A 15521-nucleotide genomic window follows, 5' to 3' on the forward strand; every position below is an offset into this window, starting at 1 on the left:
CACAATATGGAAGATGCACAGTGGCAAGTCACGTGTACGTAGTCGAGCCATCATTTTGAGGAGGCATCCGGGCCCCATGAGATAGATTCAAGGTTATTAGCAATCTCACCAGCTGCTCTTCCAACACTCCTTCTTTCACCTCACTTTCGCTACCTCTTCACCGCTTCTTCTCACACACTCTCTTCATCCTTTTCAGGACTCTTAAGGCTTTCTTTCCCCTGTTCACTACTTCGCATTGAAACACTACTCCTTCCAGAACCGCAATCTCCTTACCACGGAGCCCAGTCTTCCTTAGCAAGCTATCGCGACCACTCGCCATCACCCCTGGACATACGTTCGTGATCTTTCAGTCTGAAACTTACGCTTTGCATCACATTGTTTTCGTTGAAGAGCGTCATAGGTCATGGCCGCCAATTATTCGAGCCCGTATGAGCTTCCGCCACTTCCCGAATACACATTGCGCCCTCAGCCTCCAGTAGTTTCTTGGATACCCGACAGTTATCTTACGCTCATACTGCCCATAATTGGATACTGGGTTGTATCACTATTCTTTCACTTCATCGACGTCTACGACCTCTTCCCACAATACCGTCTGCACACACCGGTCGAGCTTCTGAAGCGCAACCACGCGTCGAGATGGGACGTCCTCCGAGACGTCATTCTTCAACAAATCATACAAACTTTGTTTGGCCTCGTGCTTGCACAACTGGATGGAGAGTCTTTCTATGGTAAAGAGGAGTATGATGTCTCTGTGTGGGCACAACGGATCCGGATTGCTCAGCGCGTGATTCCAAGCGCCCTTGCGTTTGTCGGCATCGATGCGATTGGACTCTCTATAAAAGTCGCCGCATCGCACAAGATCCTGGCCGGTGTCATTGCTGGCGGACAGTACCCTTGGCTCTCTCAGTTGGAGTCGGTCACTGGTCAATCCACAAGTGCACCTGCGTTTGCATCTTGGGAGCTCAGCGTTGCTCATGCGATCTATTATTATGTCGTTCCAGCGCTGCAGTTCCTCTTCGCCATATCATTTGTGGACACATGGCAATATTTCCTTCACCGTGCCATGCACATGAATAAATGGCTTTACAGTAAGTCGACACAGCTCCAGGACGTCTCACGCTAACAGGCGAAGCTCAATTCCACGCCCGCCACCACCGTCTATACGTTCCTTATGCGTATGGGGCACTTTACAATCATCCCGTGGAAGGCTTTGCTCTTGACACGCTTGGTACCGGTCTCGCTTATCTTGCGTCAGGCCTCACCGTTCGCCAGTCCATGTGGCTTTTCACGTGCTCGACGATCAAGACCGTAGATGATCACTGCGGATATGCCCTGCCGTTCGACCCACTACAACTCATCACGTCGAACAATGCGGCGTACCACGATATTCACCATCAAAGCTGGGGTATCAAGACCAATTTCTCACAGCCATTTTTTACGTACTGGGACCGTCTTCTCGGCACAATTTGGAAGGGAGATGTGTCGTTGAAGTACGAGCGGTCACGTGTTGCAGCTCAGCGCCACATGGACAAGGAACAAAGCGATAGGGCCAAGAGCCACGTCCCTGAGGCCATTTTGAAGCCCAGTATTTTTGAACAGGCCAAAGTGAACGACCTGCCGCTACCAGCGCCACAGCCCATCTCTACACGACGAAGCCCGCGCAAGAAGAACGGAAGTTTCTCCCAGCAGTCTATCAAGGGTCTGCGTGATCGTGTCAATCAGAACCTGCAAGGTAAAGGAGGCAACCTGGTCGGCGTCGAAAGCTCGCATTAAGCTATGAAGCCCATCAGTTTGGAACAGTATATTAATCCAGTTACCTTCTTGTACGATATCCCTTTTGAGTTCATTTCTCCTGTTTATGTTTGACGTGCTCTACGGCTGGGTATTCATTGGCGCTGCGGCTTCTTGGGTCCTGACAGACACCCTATTAGTGGTGACAATTTTAATCGGTCAATGGTGGCTTGGTGCATTCAGTTCGGAAGCTTCACGGTCCAACAACGAATGGACGCAGCGGCATCATCATAATGGAGACAAAGAAGTTTAGTTATTAAAATGAGCTGGCTAATTCTCATTGTTACTTTGACATGATTGCTGTCATGCCTGTGCTTGTGTCTTGTGTTATCTATTATATGTTAGGTCGACGCATGTACTGTGCACACACTTAACCGTACCCCATCTCCACATCCTCGTCCTCCACCAACACACTCTCTTCTCCAACTCTCCTCTCTCTTCCATCCCCTTCGACCCAGTCCAGATCGTACACCTTGTAATGCTTCAAGTCCTCGCCCACAACACACGCCACGCGTCGATGCTTGCGCCCATTCACCTCCAGCCGCAGCGGCACGAACCGATCCGTTGGCACAAACGTGTGTATGGTATATCGAGCAAAGACATCAGACTGTGATATGTCCAGAGCCGTACGGACGCCGTCCATTGACGGCGCCGAGCCGTGTGGCGCCACGTGGTCGGTTATCTTCCTAGACTCCAGCGCAGGTGTATGTGGAGGACTTTCTTCGAGGAACTTGGCGTAGGGTATAGAGACGAGAACAGACGTGTTATCAGAGCTTCTAAACAGCGCCATGACATACTCATCGTCGACAAATCTGACGTCTCGGATCGCGCCGGGAGGAAGGATGACAGTGTGAGACCGCAAATCGGTCCAATCCGGTAGATGGTCGAAAGAGGCAGGGTGCAGTAGGCGGTGTAAGCGAATCTCATGACGCGCCGAGGAAGGCACGGCGGCGACGTAAGTAGCCAGCGAGTCTGAGCGTTTGAATGAGGCGGGCGACTCCGTCATGCGCATGTCGCGTGCATCGCAGATTTCGTCGTCTTCGAGCACGAGGCCAAAGCTCATGCTAGTGTTTGAGGCCTGCCAGCGCGCGATCATGGCGAATGCGCTCTGGCACTGTGCATGGAGGCGTTGCAGGCTGAGCCAGGTATCTGCCCCGTCTGCGGATGACGACTCTGGAGCAAGTTTGGAAGGCTCGACGAATTTGCATATTTCATCGTATGTGGGGAGGCACTGGGGAAGGGACCAGGAATGGTCAATTTTGGGCTGGCGGCGGAGGAAACGATTGAGCTTGCTGGAGATCATGGGGCCGCGGATGAAGTCGAGGACGAGAGTGTAGTCGACGCTGCTATCACGCTCGGGTGGGTCTTCGGTACTGGAAGATGAGGATGCTTGGACGTCGATTTCGTCGCGCAGCCAGCGGGAGAAGGAGGTGAACTGACGGCGCTCTTCTCTGGCCACAACTAGGACTACGTGGCCCAAGACACGCAATATCTTCAAGGTCTCGAGTATACTTGTAAAGTCGCTAGCAGGGACATTGAAGACGGAGCCAGAATCATTGTAGGCTGCCAGACCGCGAAGCAGTGACACGACGATGCCACAACGGTCAAGGGCTGGTATGAGATTTTCGTGTGTTAGTTCGATCACTTTGGCATAACCTTGCGTAGCCGAGTGGTCCCATCTCTTGTGTCCACTTTCCGTCAACTCGTCGACAAGCCATTCTTTGATGAGTGGGGGGCAATGGCCAGTAACAGCGAGATGGAAGAGGTTTTGCATCAGATCACCCTCATCTTTCTCTGTTAGAGTCTCATTGATGTTACGCATGAACTTCGAGGGTAGGTCTTGAGAATGATACCAAAAGTTACTGATCGATCGAAGACATTCCTGTATGTAACGTAGGAGATTCTCGAGCTGTTGCTGTTTTGATCCAATCAAATGGACATGTAAGCCTGCAGATGCGATATAACGGAAAGTCAGAGGCACAACACAGAGCTTGAATTGGGAATCTGTGGCAGCCAAGTCCATGGTCAAACAGTGACTGCGACTGTATAGGTGGGTTGCATGGACTATGCGAGACTTCTGGTTGGTTTTCCAGCCTTCGGGTAGACGCACACCAGTGACGTCCAAGGAGTTGTACACTTTGGGGCTGATCTCACCATCAGCGTGACACAACAACAAAGCATGCACTGCGTTTGCATATTCGAGATGATGTGAGTGAAAAATGGCATCGATTGAGTTCTGTGAGGTGAAGACCTCTGGCACAGGTTGTAGAGCCGGTCTTACAAAAGGTCCTAGAGTTGGGCCGGATAGTACGGAAAGCTTTGGGAGCAGTCGCTCCAAGTCAATCAGTGCAATCTGATCAGGTAGGTCCGGGGTTGGATCGAGAAGGCGGGAATCCAGGTGGCCTTGGATGACATCGTTCAGTGATATGTTGGTATTGGGAGCATCCCAGTCATCGGTACAGAGGTCCTCTCCGATTAGGTCGGTGGAGTCTTGGGATACGCTATTGACTCTCGACTTTATAGAGTGGACATTGATGAAGTTTGACTCCCAAGCCAAGCATGAGATTCTGGTTGCGTCAGAAAGTACATCGGCGCCACGTCGAGCTTCAAGAGGCTGTGGAGCAAGTTTGCCAGTCTCAGTCGAGAGGACGTCAACAGTGCAATCACTCCAGGCAATAGCTATGCTTTTCCCTGCATGAGGCGTCAGTCGAGTAAGAGACAAGAAAGTTATTGCTGGATGTTACCGTTGAACTTCCAGCATATACTCTGCACAACCAGGCTGTCATGTTTACGCTTGCGGGTGAAAGCTCGCTGGCCATTCAGTCGGTAGACCTCCAAGACCTCTTCTTCAGTAACGATGGCGAGCATGTCCATGGTGGGACAGTAGGCGAACAGGTCAGGCCGGATTGAGACAGGCAAGGCCTTTTCGGCTTGCAGCATCAATGAAGCCGCAGCTGGAGAAGGCATAGTAGACTGAGGTATGCATGACCAAATCCCTGAGGTGAAGCCGTTGCTATATCATAATTATCGAGTATTCGGAATGTTTGGAAGTTCACGATGTTCACGTGTGTGAGGGAGCTTTACGCGAGTTAGTAGAACGATATGCCAAGACTGATGTCGGTACGAGAGATGCGCACTAAAAGGACATAATATACGCATATGAGCGTACTGGGGGCACCTGCCCCTCCTGGCAGCCTGGACTGCAGTCGCTGTAGTCACGGTTAGCGTAGTCTCAGTCACGGTCGAGGTCAGCCGGCCGTTCCTTCCTCAGCTCACAGACAGTGACAGCAAGTTATTGACAGTATTGATGTGTCGAGTGTATGGAATGTCGAGATAGTCGATAGTCATAGTTCACAGTAAATCATGACTTGTACCTAATAGTAATGATGGCTATAACTGTTCTGTCTAGTATTTACCGATCTGTCTAGCTACGTACACGTCTACACCTTCCTCTTACCTCTCATTTAACGTGACCTCTCCCTCTTTTATCATTCACTCATCCCGCTCTTCTCACAAACCATTCACTTCCCAGCCACACCACACACACGGGCATATACACATACACACATATATACACAACTACGCTTGGTACTGTGCGACAAGCACACTACACACTACACACCACACATCACGCCCTAATCCTCTCCATACCGTACACCGTGCCGGCGTCGTGCAAGGGGCTCGGCGGTCTCTGCAACTCTTGAGTTTCGAGTCTGGCCCTAGCCACGAATGCCCAGTTCCCTTGGTACCGGCATAATCCTGTTCCTGTAATGTTAATTCTCTCCTGTTCCAATCTCTCCCTCCCCGTTGAAACGTTGCAACCTCATCCGCTGACGAAACGTGCCGCGCCGCAGCGACAGCCGATTTGATACTCCCGGCGTGCTCACATAATAATAATAGTACAATAACAGGTCATGGAGGTAAGATGCTCTTCTCTTCACTTCTTATTCGCGCCTCGTCCTACTACTAATTACTACTGCTGCTGCTGTTGACGCCGCCGCTGCTGTTCGTGCTCCCAAGCCCCCAATCCACTGCTGCTCCTTGCCCTTCATCAGTCCTGTCACTTGTGGGACGCGCTGATGTTGATGCCCCGGCGATCCCAGTAAAAACCACTCCCAGCGCCCACCAACCCTTGGGCTCTCACAGTCCTTGGAAGCGGATGCCCCGTCCGATATCGTCCTTTAGGTTGTTCTTCTCTCTGGCTTTTTCGCGCTCCACTGGGCACGCACTGGGCACTGGGCACCTACAGGTTTGGCGCTGGGCGCTGGGCGCCGGGGCATTGCTGCTGCACACATACACGCACACATATACACACACCCATACACACTCTGCCCTGCTCTCGCGCACGCCTGTCTTTCCTTTTTCTTTCTACCAGAACGAACATCCTTCTTTGTACGAGTCCTCGTCTTCCTCCTCATCTTCTTCCATCTTCGCCCGTAATCCTGGTCTGCTCTCTCGGCTATAGCCTGCGTCATCTCTGTTCTTCCTTGGCGCATTCGCATTCCAGCTGGCTGTGTCCGCAAGAATGCTGGTCTCCTTATCATAACAATATTTGTACAACCACTTCCGGCCTCTCATTCCTGTAAAACATATCTCCCCTCTCACCTCATCTCACTTGACTTTCTCTGCTACACAACCCGCTGTTCTTGGGGTTTTTTTTCTGGCACCACCGTTAACCTGGTGTTCCCTGTGATTTTCTGCTACTGCTGTAGGTCTCGGGTCGTTGCCATAAAGCGCTGCCGTCAACAACCACAACAACCACCACCACCACCACAACCACACCCCTTCACAACTCCCTTCCCTGATCTTTAATTATCAAACGACCTCATCATGACCTTTCAGCAACGCAATTTTCACCTCATCTTCATCTCAGTTGTCACTGCTGTTTTCACTAGAGCCTAGTCCTTACCATTCGCCCTTCATCCATCCACCACGAAACTGGCACACCATGGCATATCATTCTGCAACCCACAGCATACCGTCGTCACAGCAGCAGCATGAGCGTCGCGATGATCAAGACGAATTGTTTGCAGACGTTTCTCGTCTGCAGAATCCAGCAAAGCTGACGTTGATGCGATATCTTCAGGATCTTCCGGATGCCGACGTACCTCAAAGTCCCGAACAACCGCGATACCACACCGGCAAGCTTCCAAACAGCAAGGCTGGAGATGGCAAGCCTCGCCTCATGCTGATGGGCCAACGAAGGTGAGCCTGCAAGCATGATCTCCAGGGCACCGCTTATCAGCCGCGCATACCTGCTAACGCGAGTCATTTGCAGGAGTGGCAAGTCTTCCATCTCCAGTGTTGTCTTTCACAAGCTACCCCCAAGCGAAACCCTGTATCTTGAGACAACCACGAGAATCAAGAAGCAGTCAATGCAGTGAGTTACCATTTCTACACCGCCCCAAGAGCATTCCTTCACCGCCACTTCGCATGCGCCCAGCCTGGCAGGAACGCCGCTGACATGCACAAGCTCATTCATGGACTTTCAAGTGTGGGACTTTCCGGGACACCTCGATTACTTCGACCCTCAATTTGACGTCGACAACATCTTCTCCGAGATCGGCGCGCTAATATGGGTGATTGATGCCCAGGATGAATACCTAGAGGCCATCGGCAAACTGAACGAGACCATCTTGAACTTACAGAACACATTTCCTGATATTAATATAGAGGTATTTGTTCATAAAGTCGACGGTCTATCGGAAGACTACAAAAGCGACACATTCCAGGACATAATCCAACGCGTGCAAGATGAGCTTTCCGACCAAGGGTACGAGAATGCACCGGTCAGCTTCTACCAGACGAGCATCTACGACCATTCAATATTCGAAGCCTTCAGCAAGGTCATACAGAAGTTGATACCTCAGTTGCCGACTCTGGAGAGTCTTCTGAATAGTCTATGCAGCAACTGTCGCATAGAAAAGGCATATCTGTTCGACGTTCTCAGCAAAATCTACATTGCCACAGACACAAGTCCAACGGATATCGGAAGCTACGAGATATGTTCAGATTATATCGATGTCGTGGTGGACGTAGCAGAGATCTACGGATGGCCAGATAGACCGGCGCAAGACGAAGAGGCGGAAGGGCAACAGCAAGAGGCTGGCAATAACAACGCAGAAAGCCTGATCACAATGGAGCGGAAAGGAAATAACTATCTCTACATGAGAGAAATCAATCAGTGAGTGCGACGCTTGATATGGATCGCCAGTCAGCTGATACCTTATAGATACCTCGCCCTGATATGCTTGATGGGAGACGACAGTCCTGCAGACAAGAAGGCCTTGATTGACTACAATGTCGGTGTGTTTGAGGAAGCAATGGCGCAGGTCTTTCCAAGGTAAAGGAAGGGAATTCGAAGCAGACGAGGGTGTCGATGGATAGAAGTGTAGAAACTGTACGATCTGTAGATGCCTGCTGCACCAATCGGAGCAATCCATTCATGTCAAGTAAACAACCTAGTCCTGACGTGATGTTCTCTCCAACAGACGATCAGGCTGACCATTTCCAGGCCATTTATTCGCCTATATTTCCATGGCAGCCATCACGCCTCCCGAGGTCCCTTGTCTTTCATCCCCGCGCTAATCCCGCCGAACTACTCCTCCACCGCCGTCATTTCAATAAGCTTACCCACACACATCTGGCCTCTTTCGACATCTTAATATAAATGCTCTTTTCTTTCTTTCTAATTTCATGAGAACGCACATAGACAATTGGAGTACCACACACACCAGGAAAACTCATACCTCTGCCCGAGCACGCCAGCTGTAACGTTCTCACCGACATCTACCTTACCTCTACGGAAGCTTCCTCGTCCTTCATAACACCGGTCGCGTCCAACGCCAAACAGGATGCCTGCGAAGAAACCCAGCACACCCAAAACGCCTACAAGCACAAAACCTGATGACTCCATCGGTGGCTTCGGCGTGCTCGACCTCCTCCGCGTTCTCGGTGGGCTAGCCATCGCCTCCGCAGGCGTCAGCTACATGGTCACCGGCGGCAGCTACACATGGAACTACTCCGTCCGCACCGCCCTCTCCCAACTCAAAGGAGCAGCCGTACGCTCTCTCTCTCTCCTATTTTACTCAGCCTCACCACCACTATCCCTCTCAGCACAACTAACCCCCAACTCCCCAGACCGGCCCCATCTCCCTCACCGACGCCGAACTCGCCGCCTACGACGGCACAGACCCCAACAAACCCGTCTACGTCGCCCTCAACGGCTCCATCTACGACGTCACCGACGGCCGCGGCGTCTACGGACCCGGCGGCTCCTACCACACCCTCGCCGGCCGCGACGCCACCCGCGCCTTCATCACCGGCTGCTTCGACACAGACCTGCACCCGGACGTGCGCGGGGCAGAGCTCCTGTACGTGCCCGTTACTCCTGCCGAGGCCGCGGCTGATGGCCGTACCGTCGAGGATAAGTACTGGGCTGCGCTCGAGGGGGCGCGCGAGCTGAGTAGTGGGGAGCAGAAGATTCGGCGGCAGGCGGAGCTGCGCAGTGCGCGCAAGAGTGTGGATGCCGTGGTGGAGAATTGGGCCGTCATGTTTAGTGGGGGTAGGGGGAAGAATTATTTCAAGGTTGGCGAGGTGAAGCGGGAGGAGGGGTGGATGGAGAAGCGGGAGAGGCCGGTGTTGTGTAAGGATGCGCAGATCAGGAGGCCGATTCGCATGGGCTTGTAGGTGGATGGACCATGGGGGAAGCGTGTATATAGCATCAAGTGTGTGGGAGAAGTCCGTATTCGGTTTCCGATATATGCTCGCAGTATATACGCTCTGTTTCATAGACGTGTATTAACAGTATACTTTTAGATCTCGGACCATATGAGACCAATACCAAAACCTCAACGCACACTCGCATGGCAATGGCAATGTAAGTTTGTCGCTGCAGTGACTAATCCTACGCACCATGTATCCAATCGATTCACTGCATACAACAGTAGCAATTACACTTCACACTTCACACTTGACACTTGACACTTCACACTTCACACACAGCACAGCATTTCAGGCAAACGCACGTCATTCTGAACGCGTCATGTACATACAGAGCCGCACGCGGACGCTACTCGCAATATCAATCATGCAAGCACGCCGACCCAACTCGAGCCGACAGACATCCTCAGCCCTAACGAGCCATTATAACGGAGTCTGCCCACAAACGCATGCGCCATGTCATCGGATGACCCCATTCGTCGTCCGCCCAGCCAGAAAGCTTTCTTTTCATTGCCCGGTCCCAATGCGTGAATGAATGAATTTACTCAGTTGCGCCGACGGCACGAGCTATATCTTTGTTAGCACGATGGTCGGGTATGGTTGATATATACACTTTGTAGGAGCGATATGAGGGACACATACTGTAGACGCTCAACTTGCTGTGCCCAACAACCTTCTTGATCAAGCCCTGCTCCTCCAGATCGGTCAGCGCCTTGCGCGCCAGCGAGCCGTTAATCTTGAGGCGGTCGACGAGCGTCGCAACGGTGATGAGGCGGTATGATTGAACATCCTTCTGGAGCTTCTCCTGGGTTTGCTTGTCGAGCACTACGGCGTGTTGGGCCTTGTCCTTGACTAAATATCACTTGTATTAGCTCGTGTGCTTTTTGCAGTGCTGAGACTCGTCCTTGTTATCGGAATAGAGAGTTTTGAAGGGAATTATTTTCTTGTAATATAGAGGCTGCGATTCGTGTGTATGGAGAAGTGGGTGAATTTGAGCCATGGGAGTACACAAGCGGGCGAGGACATACCCTTTCCCTTTGACCACTTCTTCTTTTGCTTCTTGCCTCCGGTTGCTGCGGGCGCCTGTCGGCGTTGTCAGTATCTATTGTCGGAAGGGTTTGTAGGTGTCTAGGCATACCATTTTGATAGATGTGTGTTGAGAGGTCGACTGGAGGAGATGTTCTTCGTGCGGCCGGCTATCTCAATGTGGAGGTTCGAAATTCTGGTGGGGTTAGGTAAGCGCGCTTAGAATCTGTGCGCACGTGATCATCAAGGCTTGGCGCTCACCATACATACGTACCCGGGGATCTTAACAGCCTGGAGGTAGTGCTTGCTTCTATCATGTGCCGCTGTAGTGTACTAAGAGCTTATATAATTACAAGATATGGAGTACCGTCGACAAGTTCATAGCGAAACGACGATCATTCATATAGTCTATGAGAATGTCACAGCTACGACGTTAATATCACTAGGCAATTTCACCCCGAGCACCTTAGGTCAATTCAATATCGCTGATCAAGCAAAACCTTGCATTCGAGCTTTCAAGCTTAGTTCGGCGATCTCACATTTCTCTATTCGTCGAATGTCCCAATCCGAAGTCAATGCTGCTCAGTGCAATGAAACTGTGTGTGGTGGCCCCCCCCTCCGTCTATTGGGCAGGATATGTATTGCAATACGCTACAACGTGCATAGTGGTAGATTTCCAGGAGCAACATTCGCACACACACGCCAGCCAGATCCGTTCGCTGTAGATGGAAGTCTGCTCATTGAAGATTCTTCACGATGAGCCTCCGCAGCCAATACCGATTCGGTCCTCATACGCATCCCATGCCTCGCGGCGGTATCTCTCTGCTTCATGCGATCGATCTGCAGCCTTGAGGATACCCCGACCGACAATGACAATGTCACATCCTTGCTCGTAAACAATCTTCCGTGGTGAATTGTACTGCTGCCCCTGCTGATCACCCAACTTCTGGTTCGTATCCATGGCATCTTCAGCAGGAAGTTGTACACCAGGTGTCATGGTGAGGAAGTTGTCGCCAGGCTCCACGTTCAGTGAACGCTGTGCTATGAAGCCAATGACGAAGTCGCGATGCTCTCGGGCGAGGGAGGCACATTGGGATGTATACGAGCCAGTGAGCAGATGACCCTCGGAGCTCATTTCCGCAAGTAAGAGCAGACCACGCTCAAATGGAGCGTCACCTACACGTATAAGCGGGTCCGAGAATAGATTCGAGTCTTCATTCTCCTCCGGAGTGGGAAAGGGGCTGATACTCTCAGTGCGGGTGGAGATGGTGGTGGAAATGGACACAACACTGGCTTTGCGGCCCGTGGCAGCTCGGTTGTAGGATGAGAAGATAGGAGAGTACACAAAGTCGGCAGACGAGTCCGGATTCAGGTGTAACGAGGACGATTTGCCGTTTTCGTCAGACATATGGCTGTCCGTATCAGGCGGCATTGTCGTACTTGTCGGACTAACCTCTTCAATGTCGTCGCCATCGTCGATATGCCAATCGTCGGGGGGAGGGTCGGCGCTAATTTCTGTCTGTACCACACCAGCCTTGTGTGCATTGATTGCTTGGGACGCACCGAGCTTGAGGGAGGTAATAATATTCGGTCCAGGGAGGATGTGTGCGTTTGTGATCTCAGACCATCGGGCTATTCGGAACGGACCGCCGGTGTACTGCTTGCGAACGGTCTCTAGATAACGGTGTGTCAGTTACGGCGTGAAGTAACACAAGAGACGTAAGGCATACCGCCGATGTCAGCAAACTTGCGATCTTCGAAGATGAGGAATCGCTTCCGGCGAGCAATAGCACGTAAGCCGCGGACAGTCCTTTCACCCCAGTCGCCGACTATATCACAGTGCGTCTTAAGCATACATATAGAGTCTCCAACGTCTTCGGCGAGCTGTAGCAGCTCGGCAGTGGTGGTGACGTCTGCAGAGACGCACAGGTTTGTGCGCTTGATACTGATGAGGCGTAAGAGGTAGGATGTGAGGGCGGAGGTCTGGGGCAACGAGGCGCGCTCTCTGTAACTCTGCGTCCAGGTGGTATGCCTCACTGGCGAGTCCATGATGGCAAGGCGCTGTGCTGGAGTTCTAGCCGTGGCAGAGTTGCATTCAAGATGGGATTTCTAGCGCGATTCGGACCTTGGGGACGGGAACAGATATAGCGAGAGTGGAAATGACAGTATCAAGTGCGTGTAAGTGCGAGTATATCGAGCGTGTGCGAGTGCGAGTGTAAGAGTGGATGTGAGTGTGGCAGCGCTGGTAGTAATTAGTGGCCCTGGTGTCTGGCGTGTAAAGAAGGGTCTGTCTGTGCCTGGAAGCCCAGGCCAGTTCAAAATTGAAGGCGTAGTGATTAGAAGATGAAAGGATCTTCAAAAGAGTGGCGCAGGCGGAGACAAAAAGGAAAAAGCTGAAGAGCATGGATGTGCATCTGGATTCAAGAGTGCATATTGGGTGGTTGCGCCAATGTGGGTGCTCACAATTCATTCTGCTCGTTGATCCCACTAATCGATATTAATTAATTCTCACTCGTTAGGTCCAGTCCAGCTGTCCACGGCAGTCGCTCTCCAGTGCCCCGCCGCCGGCGCCTGCCTAAGGTAGCCTACAGTACTATATCTAGTAGTACTAAGCACCTCACGACGTTTCGGCCGACCCTACACCCCACTTTACATGGATCCATCCATGATGTTTACCTAGGTAAATCTGCTTCAGCCGCCGTATTGGAAAGCATCCCAGGGAACCCCATGTCAGAGACGGTCAATGTGAAGTTATCGAGTTGTGTTGTCAACTGTCAACACACTTACCCCATAGTATCTTCGTCTACCGATAGAATAGACGCACTGCTCGGTCTGCACTCTGAGCACACTCTGAGCACACTCTACGGCAAACTCTTCATCACCATACACACTCTTTCCAGCATCGTGTTACCATTGTCCTCCGCATCCAGCCAATCGCCTGTGATATCACTGTATCGGATGTCCGCTACCTGCTCATCTCGCGCACGCTGGCTCAAAATCTCAAATTCCTATCGGCACGGTCGCTTATACGAGCTGTTACGTGTCATTTGCATGCCACCATATCGTTGATGGCTGTCCGTCTCCAGCCACCACAAGATTATCAAGCTCGCAGCCGGTTTCATGTCCGTCGTCGTTGTGTGGTCATGACAGAACTCCCCGCCATATGTCTGCAGCCTCCCAATCAACCTTCTAAGCACTCGGAAACATGTCTAATAGGGTCTGTGAGTATCATCTGGTCATTCTAGACAGCAAACAATCACTTCTGTGTGTCATCAAAACGTATGTTGTGCGCACATGGTTAAGGTTTGTACCTATATACCTTATTAGCCCTTTCTACCCACTTACCATATCGGGTGATATTGGAGAATATCTGTTCCAACTTGTGCGTATTTACGGTTGAATCGGGCAGTCGGCTGGCGGTACGGTTACTCCTTCGGGCGGCCCGCAGTTCTATCGACTAGTGTAAATATAACAAATCGTGCAGATCATCAGTCTATTATGACGTACTCATTATTCTCAGCGACAATGGGACTATAAGACTTCGCAATTCAGGCAGCTTCGTTCATATTCTGCCGTTCTCCGTATACATTTTACTTAGAAGACGACGAACACCCCAGCGGCCACCAGCAGTAGCGCCGACAAGGTATGCTCACGTAGGGGCTCTGTCAATGATTCTCCATTCATATGCTCATGCTCATAGTCATGACTTTCTGGTCGCTCTGTTGAATTCGGGCTTGGGCCTGGAAGCGTAGTGGTAGAATCCATCGGCATCAAGTCCGTTACACCTTGCCCATTCTTGATGAACCCCTTTTCTTCCGCTGTGAGATGCGTCTTCCTATAATTTTTCCACATCCTTCTCATTCTTACCGCTTGGAGCTCAGTGAAGCCTTCACCTTGCAGACACCGATCATCCACATAATTCATGTAATTATGTAGATTATCTGGTCCACTCTTTTTGCACAGAGAGGGCTCTTTGTCTGGACAGCCACGTGTCGCAGCCCATTGCAACGGAGTATCAGAAATGAAATCCGCGTCTCTAGTACACGACGACGGGTCTCCAGTGCCGAATACATGGAGCAATCCGAACCAGTGTCCAATCTCGTGGACAGCGATGAGGCCTCCGGAGTAGTTGACAATACCATCCTTGTGTGGAAGTGTGCCGGTTTTGATGATGCAAATATCGGCTAGGCGGTCTGCAATCTGTGAGCCGAGAGGCATGCAAGCCTGGTTCTCAATTAGAATTCGCCTTGACATTTATTGACAGACATACACCATAAGCTGTTCCCATGTGCTCAAGCTCTCTCACAAATAGCATGTTCAGTGCGGCCTCACTCCCTTTTCGTTCGATCTTTGCTGGCCAATCTTGGGCGCTGGCTACGCTCGCGTAACTGGTACCGACGTAATACTGCGGCATGCTCGCGAGTAGGAAGTAAATTCCATGCGGATTGAATCGTTCATTCATGACACGAAGCTGGTATAGCAGAGTTTTACGCTATAAGTTTTTAGCCAGTATACACCATCATTCCTCTTAGCAATTCCTGGCGTACGCTAACCCAGCCATCGGTTGAATCTTCACTTGACACGGCTACGTGGAAGTGGGTTGGGACAACGATGTCATCTTTTCCCAAGTGTCTCGATCTCAAATTTGTCTCATCGACCGACAACAATCCCAACCGAGGCATCACGGTACCACAGTATTGTCCGCCATCCGCGTTTGATTCGACAGAGAGTGCTGGCTTGACTGCTGAGTTTCCTAGTCTAAGTATATCTGCCTGGACGAGCCGTTGGGCGAAGACAATGGCGAGGATCGATAAGCAGACGAATCGTGCCATTTCAGAAGCCATCGGATTTTGTCTGTCTTAGAATGAATGCTCGAATATCATATGTGATATGATATGAACGGGATAACAATGAGGACAGAGATGGACAGAGCTCAAGCCGTCCATCTGACAGCGTTTAGATAAAGAATAGGCCCAGGCCAC

General features: G+C 51.3%; 7 protein-coding genes across 7 annotated transcripts; 3 read left to right on the forward strand and 4 right to left on the reverse strand.

Moving 5' to 3' along the window:
* The first annotated feature begins 321 nt into the window (after positions 1–321).
* Positions 322–1967, forward strand: EJ05DRAFT_44428 (uncharacterized protein). The gene is made up of 2 exons (XM_033742118.1): positions 322–1088; positions 1133–1967. Exons 1-2 carry the CDS (start codon positions 404–406, stop codon positions 1771–1773), a joined length of 1326 nt encoding a protein of 441 aa, XP_033599260.1. The 5' UTR covers positions 322–403; the 3' UTR covers positions 1774–1967.
* Positions 1968–2224: 257 nt separating this feature from the next.
* On the reverse strand, positions 2225–4767 carry EJ05DRAFT_418513 (uncharacterized protein; the record flags this gene model as incomplete). The annotated part of the gene is made up of 3 exons (XM_033741449.1): positions 2225–3781; positions 4043–4482; positions 4536–4767. Coding segments are annotated over 3 exons (2229 nt in total), but the record flags the coding sequence as incomplete, so codon positions are not given.
* Positions 4768–6862: 2095 nt separating this feature from the next.
* On the forward strand, positions 6863–8138 carry EJ05DRAFT_440291 (ras-related GTP-binding protein-like protein C; the record flags this gene model as incomplete). Its single annotated transcript, XM_033741923.1, has 4 exons — positions 6863–6996; positions 7070–7171; positions 7265–7975; positions 8024–8138. The coding sequence occupies 4 exons, from the start codon at positions 6863–6865 to the stop codon at positions 8136–8138; spliced, it is 1062 nt and encodes a 353-aa protein (XP_033599262.1).
* Positions 8139–8925: 787 nt separating this feature from the next.
* On the forward strand, positions 8926–9480 carry EJ05DRAFT_440571 (cytochrome b5; the record flags this gene model as incomplete). Its single annotated transcript, XM_033741939.1, has 1 exon — positions 8926–9480. A coding segment is annotated over one exon (555 nt), but the record flags the coding sequence as incomplete, so codon positions are not given.
* A 484-nt stretch (positions 9481–9964) lies between these two features.
* On the reverse strand, positions 9965–10700 carry EJ05DRAFT_466030 (uncharacterized protein). Its single transcript, XM_033742794.1, has 3 exons — positions 10652–10700; positions 10542–10596; positions 9965–10365 (listed from the first exon to the last, which is right to left on the reverse strand). The coding sequence occupies exons 1-3, from the start codon at positions 10652–10654 to the stop codon at positions 10055–10057; spliced, it is 369 nt and encodes a 122-aa protein (XP_033599264.1). The 5' UTR covers positions 10655–10700; the 3' UTR covers positions 9965–10054.
* A 141-nt stretch (positions 10701–10841) lies between these two features.
* On the reverse strand, positions 10842–13009 carry EJ05DRAFT_466033 (Orotidine 5'-phosphate decarboxylase). Its single transcript, XM_033742795.1, has 2 exons — positions 12270–13009; positions 10842–12213 (listed from the first exon to the last, which is right to left on the reverse strand). Exons 1-2 carry the CDS (start codon positions 12586–12588, stop codon positions 11291–11293), a joined length of 1242 nt encoding a protein of 413 aa, XP_033599265.1. The 5' UTR covers positions 12589–13009; the 3' UTR covers positions 10842–11290.
* A 1055-nt stretch (positions 13010–14064) lies between these two features.
* EJ05DRAFT_44740 (uncharacterized protein) lies at positions 14065–15450 on the reverse strand. Its single transcript, XM_033742270.1, has 2 exons — positions 14810–15450; positions 14065–14763 (listed from the first exon to the last, which is right to left on the reverse strand). The coding sequence occupies exons 1-2, from the start codon at positions 14999–15001 to the stop codon at positions 14134–14136; spliced, it is 822 nt and encodes a 273-aa protein (XP_033599266.1). The 5' UTR covers positions 15002–15450; the 3' UTR covers positions 14065–14133.
* Positions 15451–15521: the final 71 nt, after the last annotated feature.

The sequence above is a fragment of the Pseudovirgaria hyperparasitica genome, assembly GCF_010093815.1.
Source record: "Pseudovirgaria hyperparasitica strain CBS 121739 unplaced genomic scaffold EJ05scaffold_10, whole genome shotgun sequence".
Lineage (NCBI taxonomy): Eukaryota > Fungi > Ascomycota > Dothideomycetes > Acrospermales > Acrospermaceae > Pseudovirgaria > Pseudovirgaria hyperparasitica.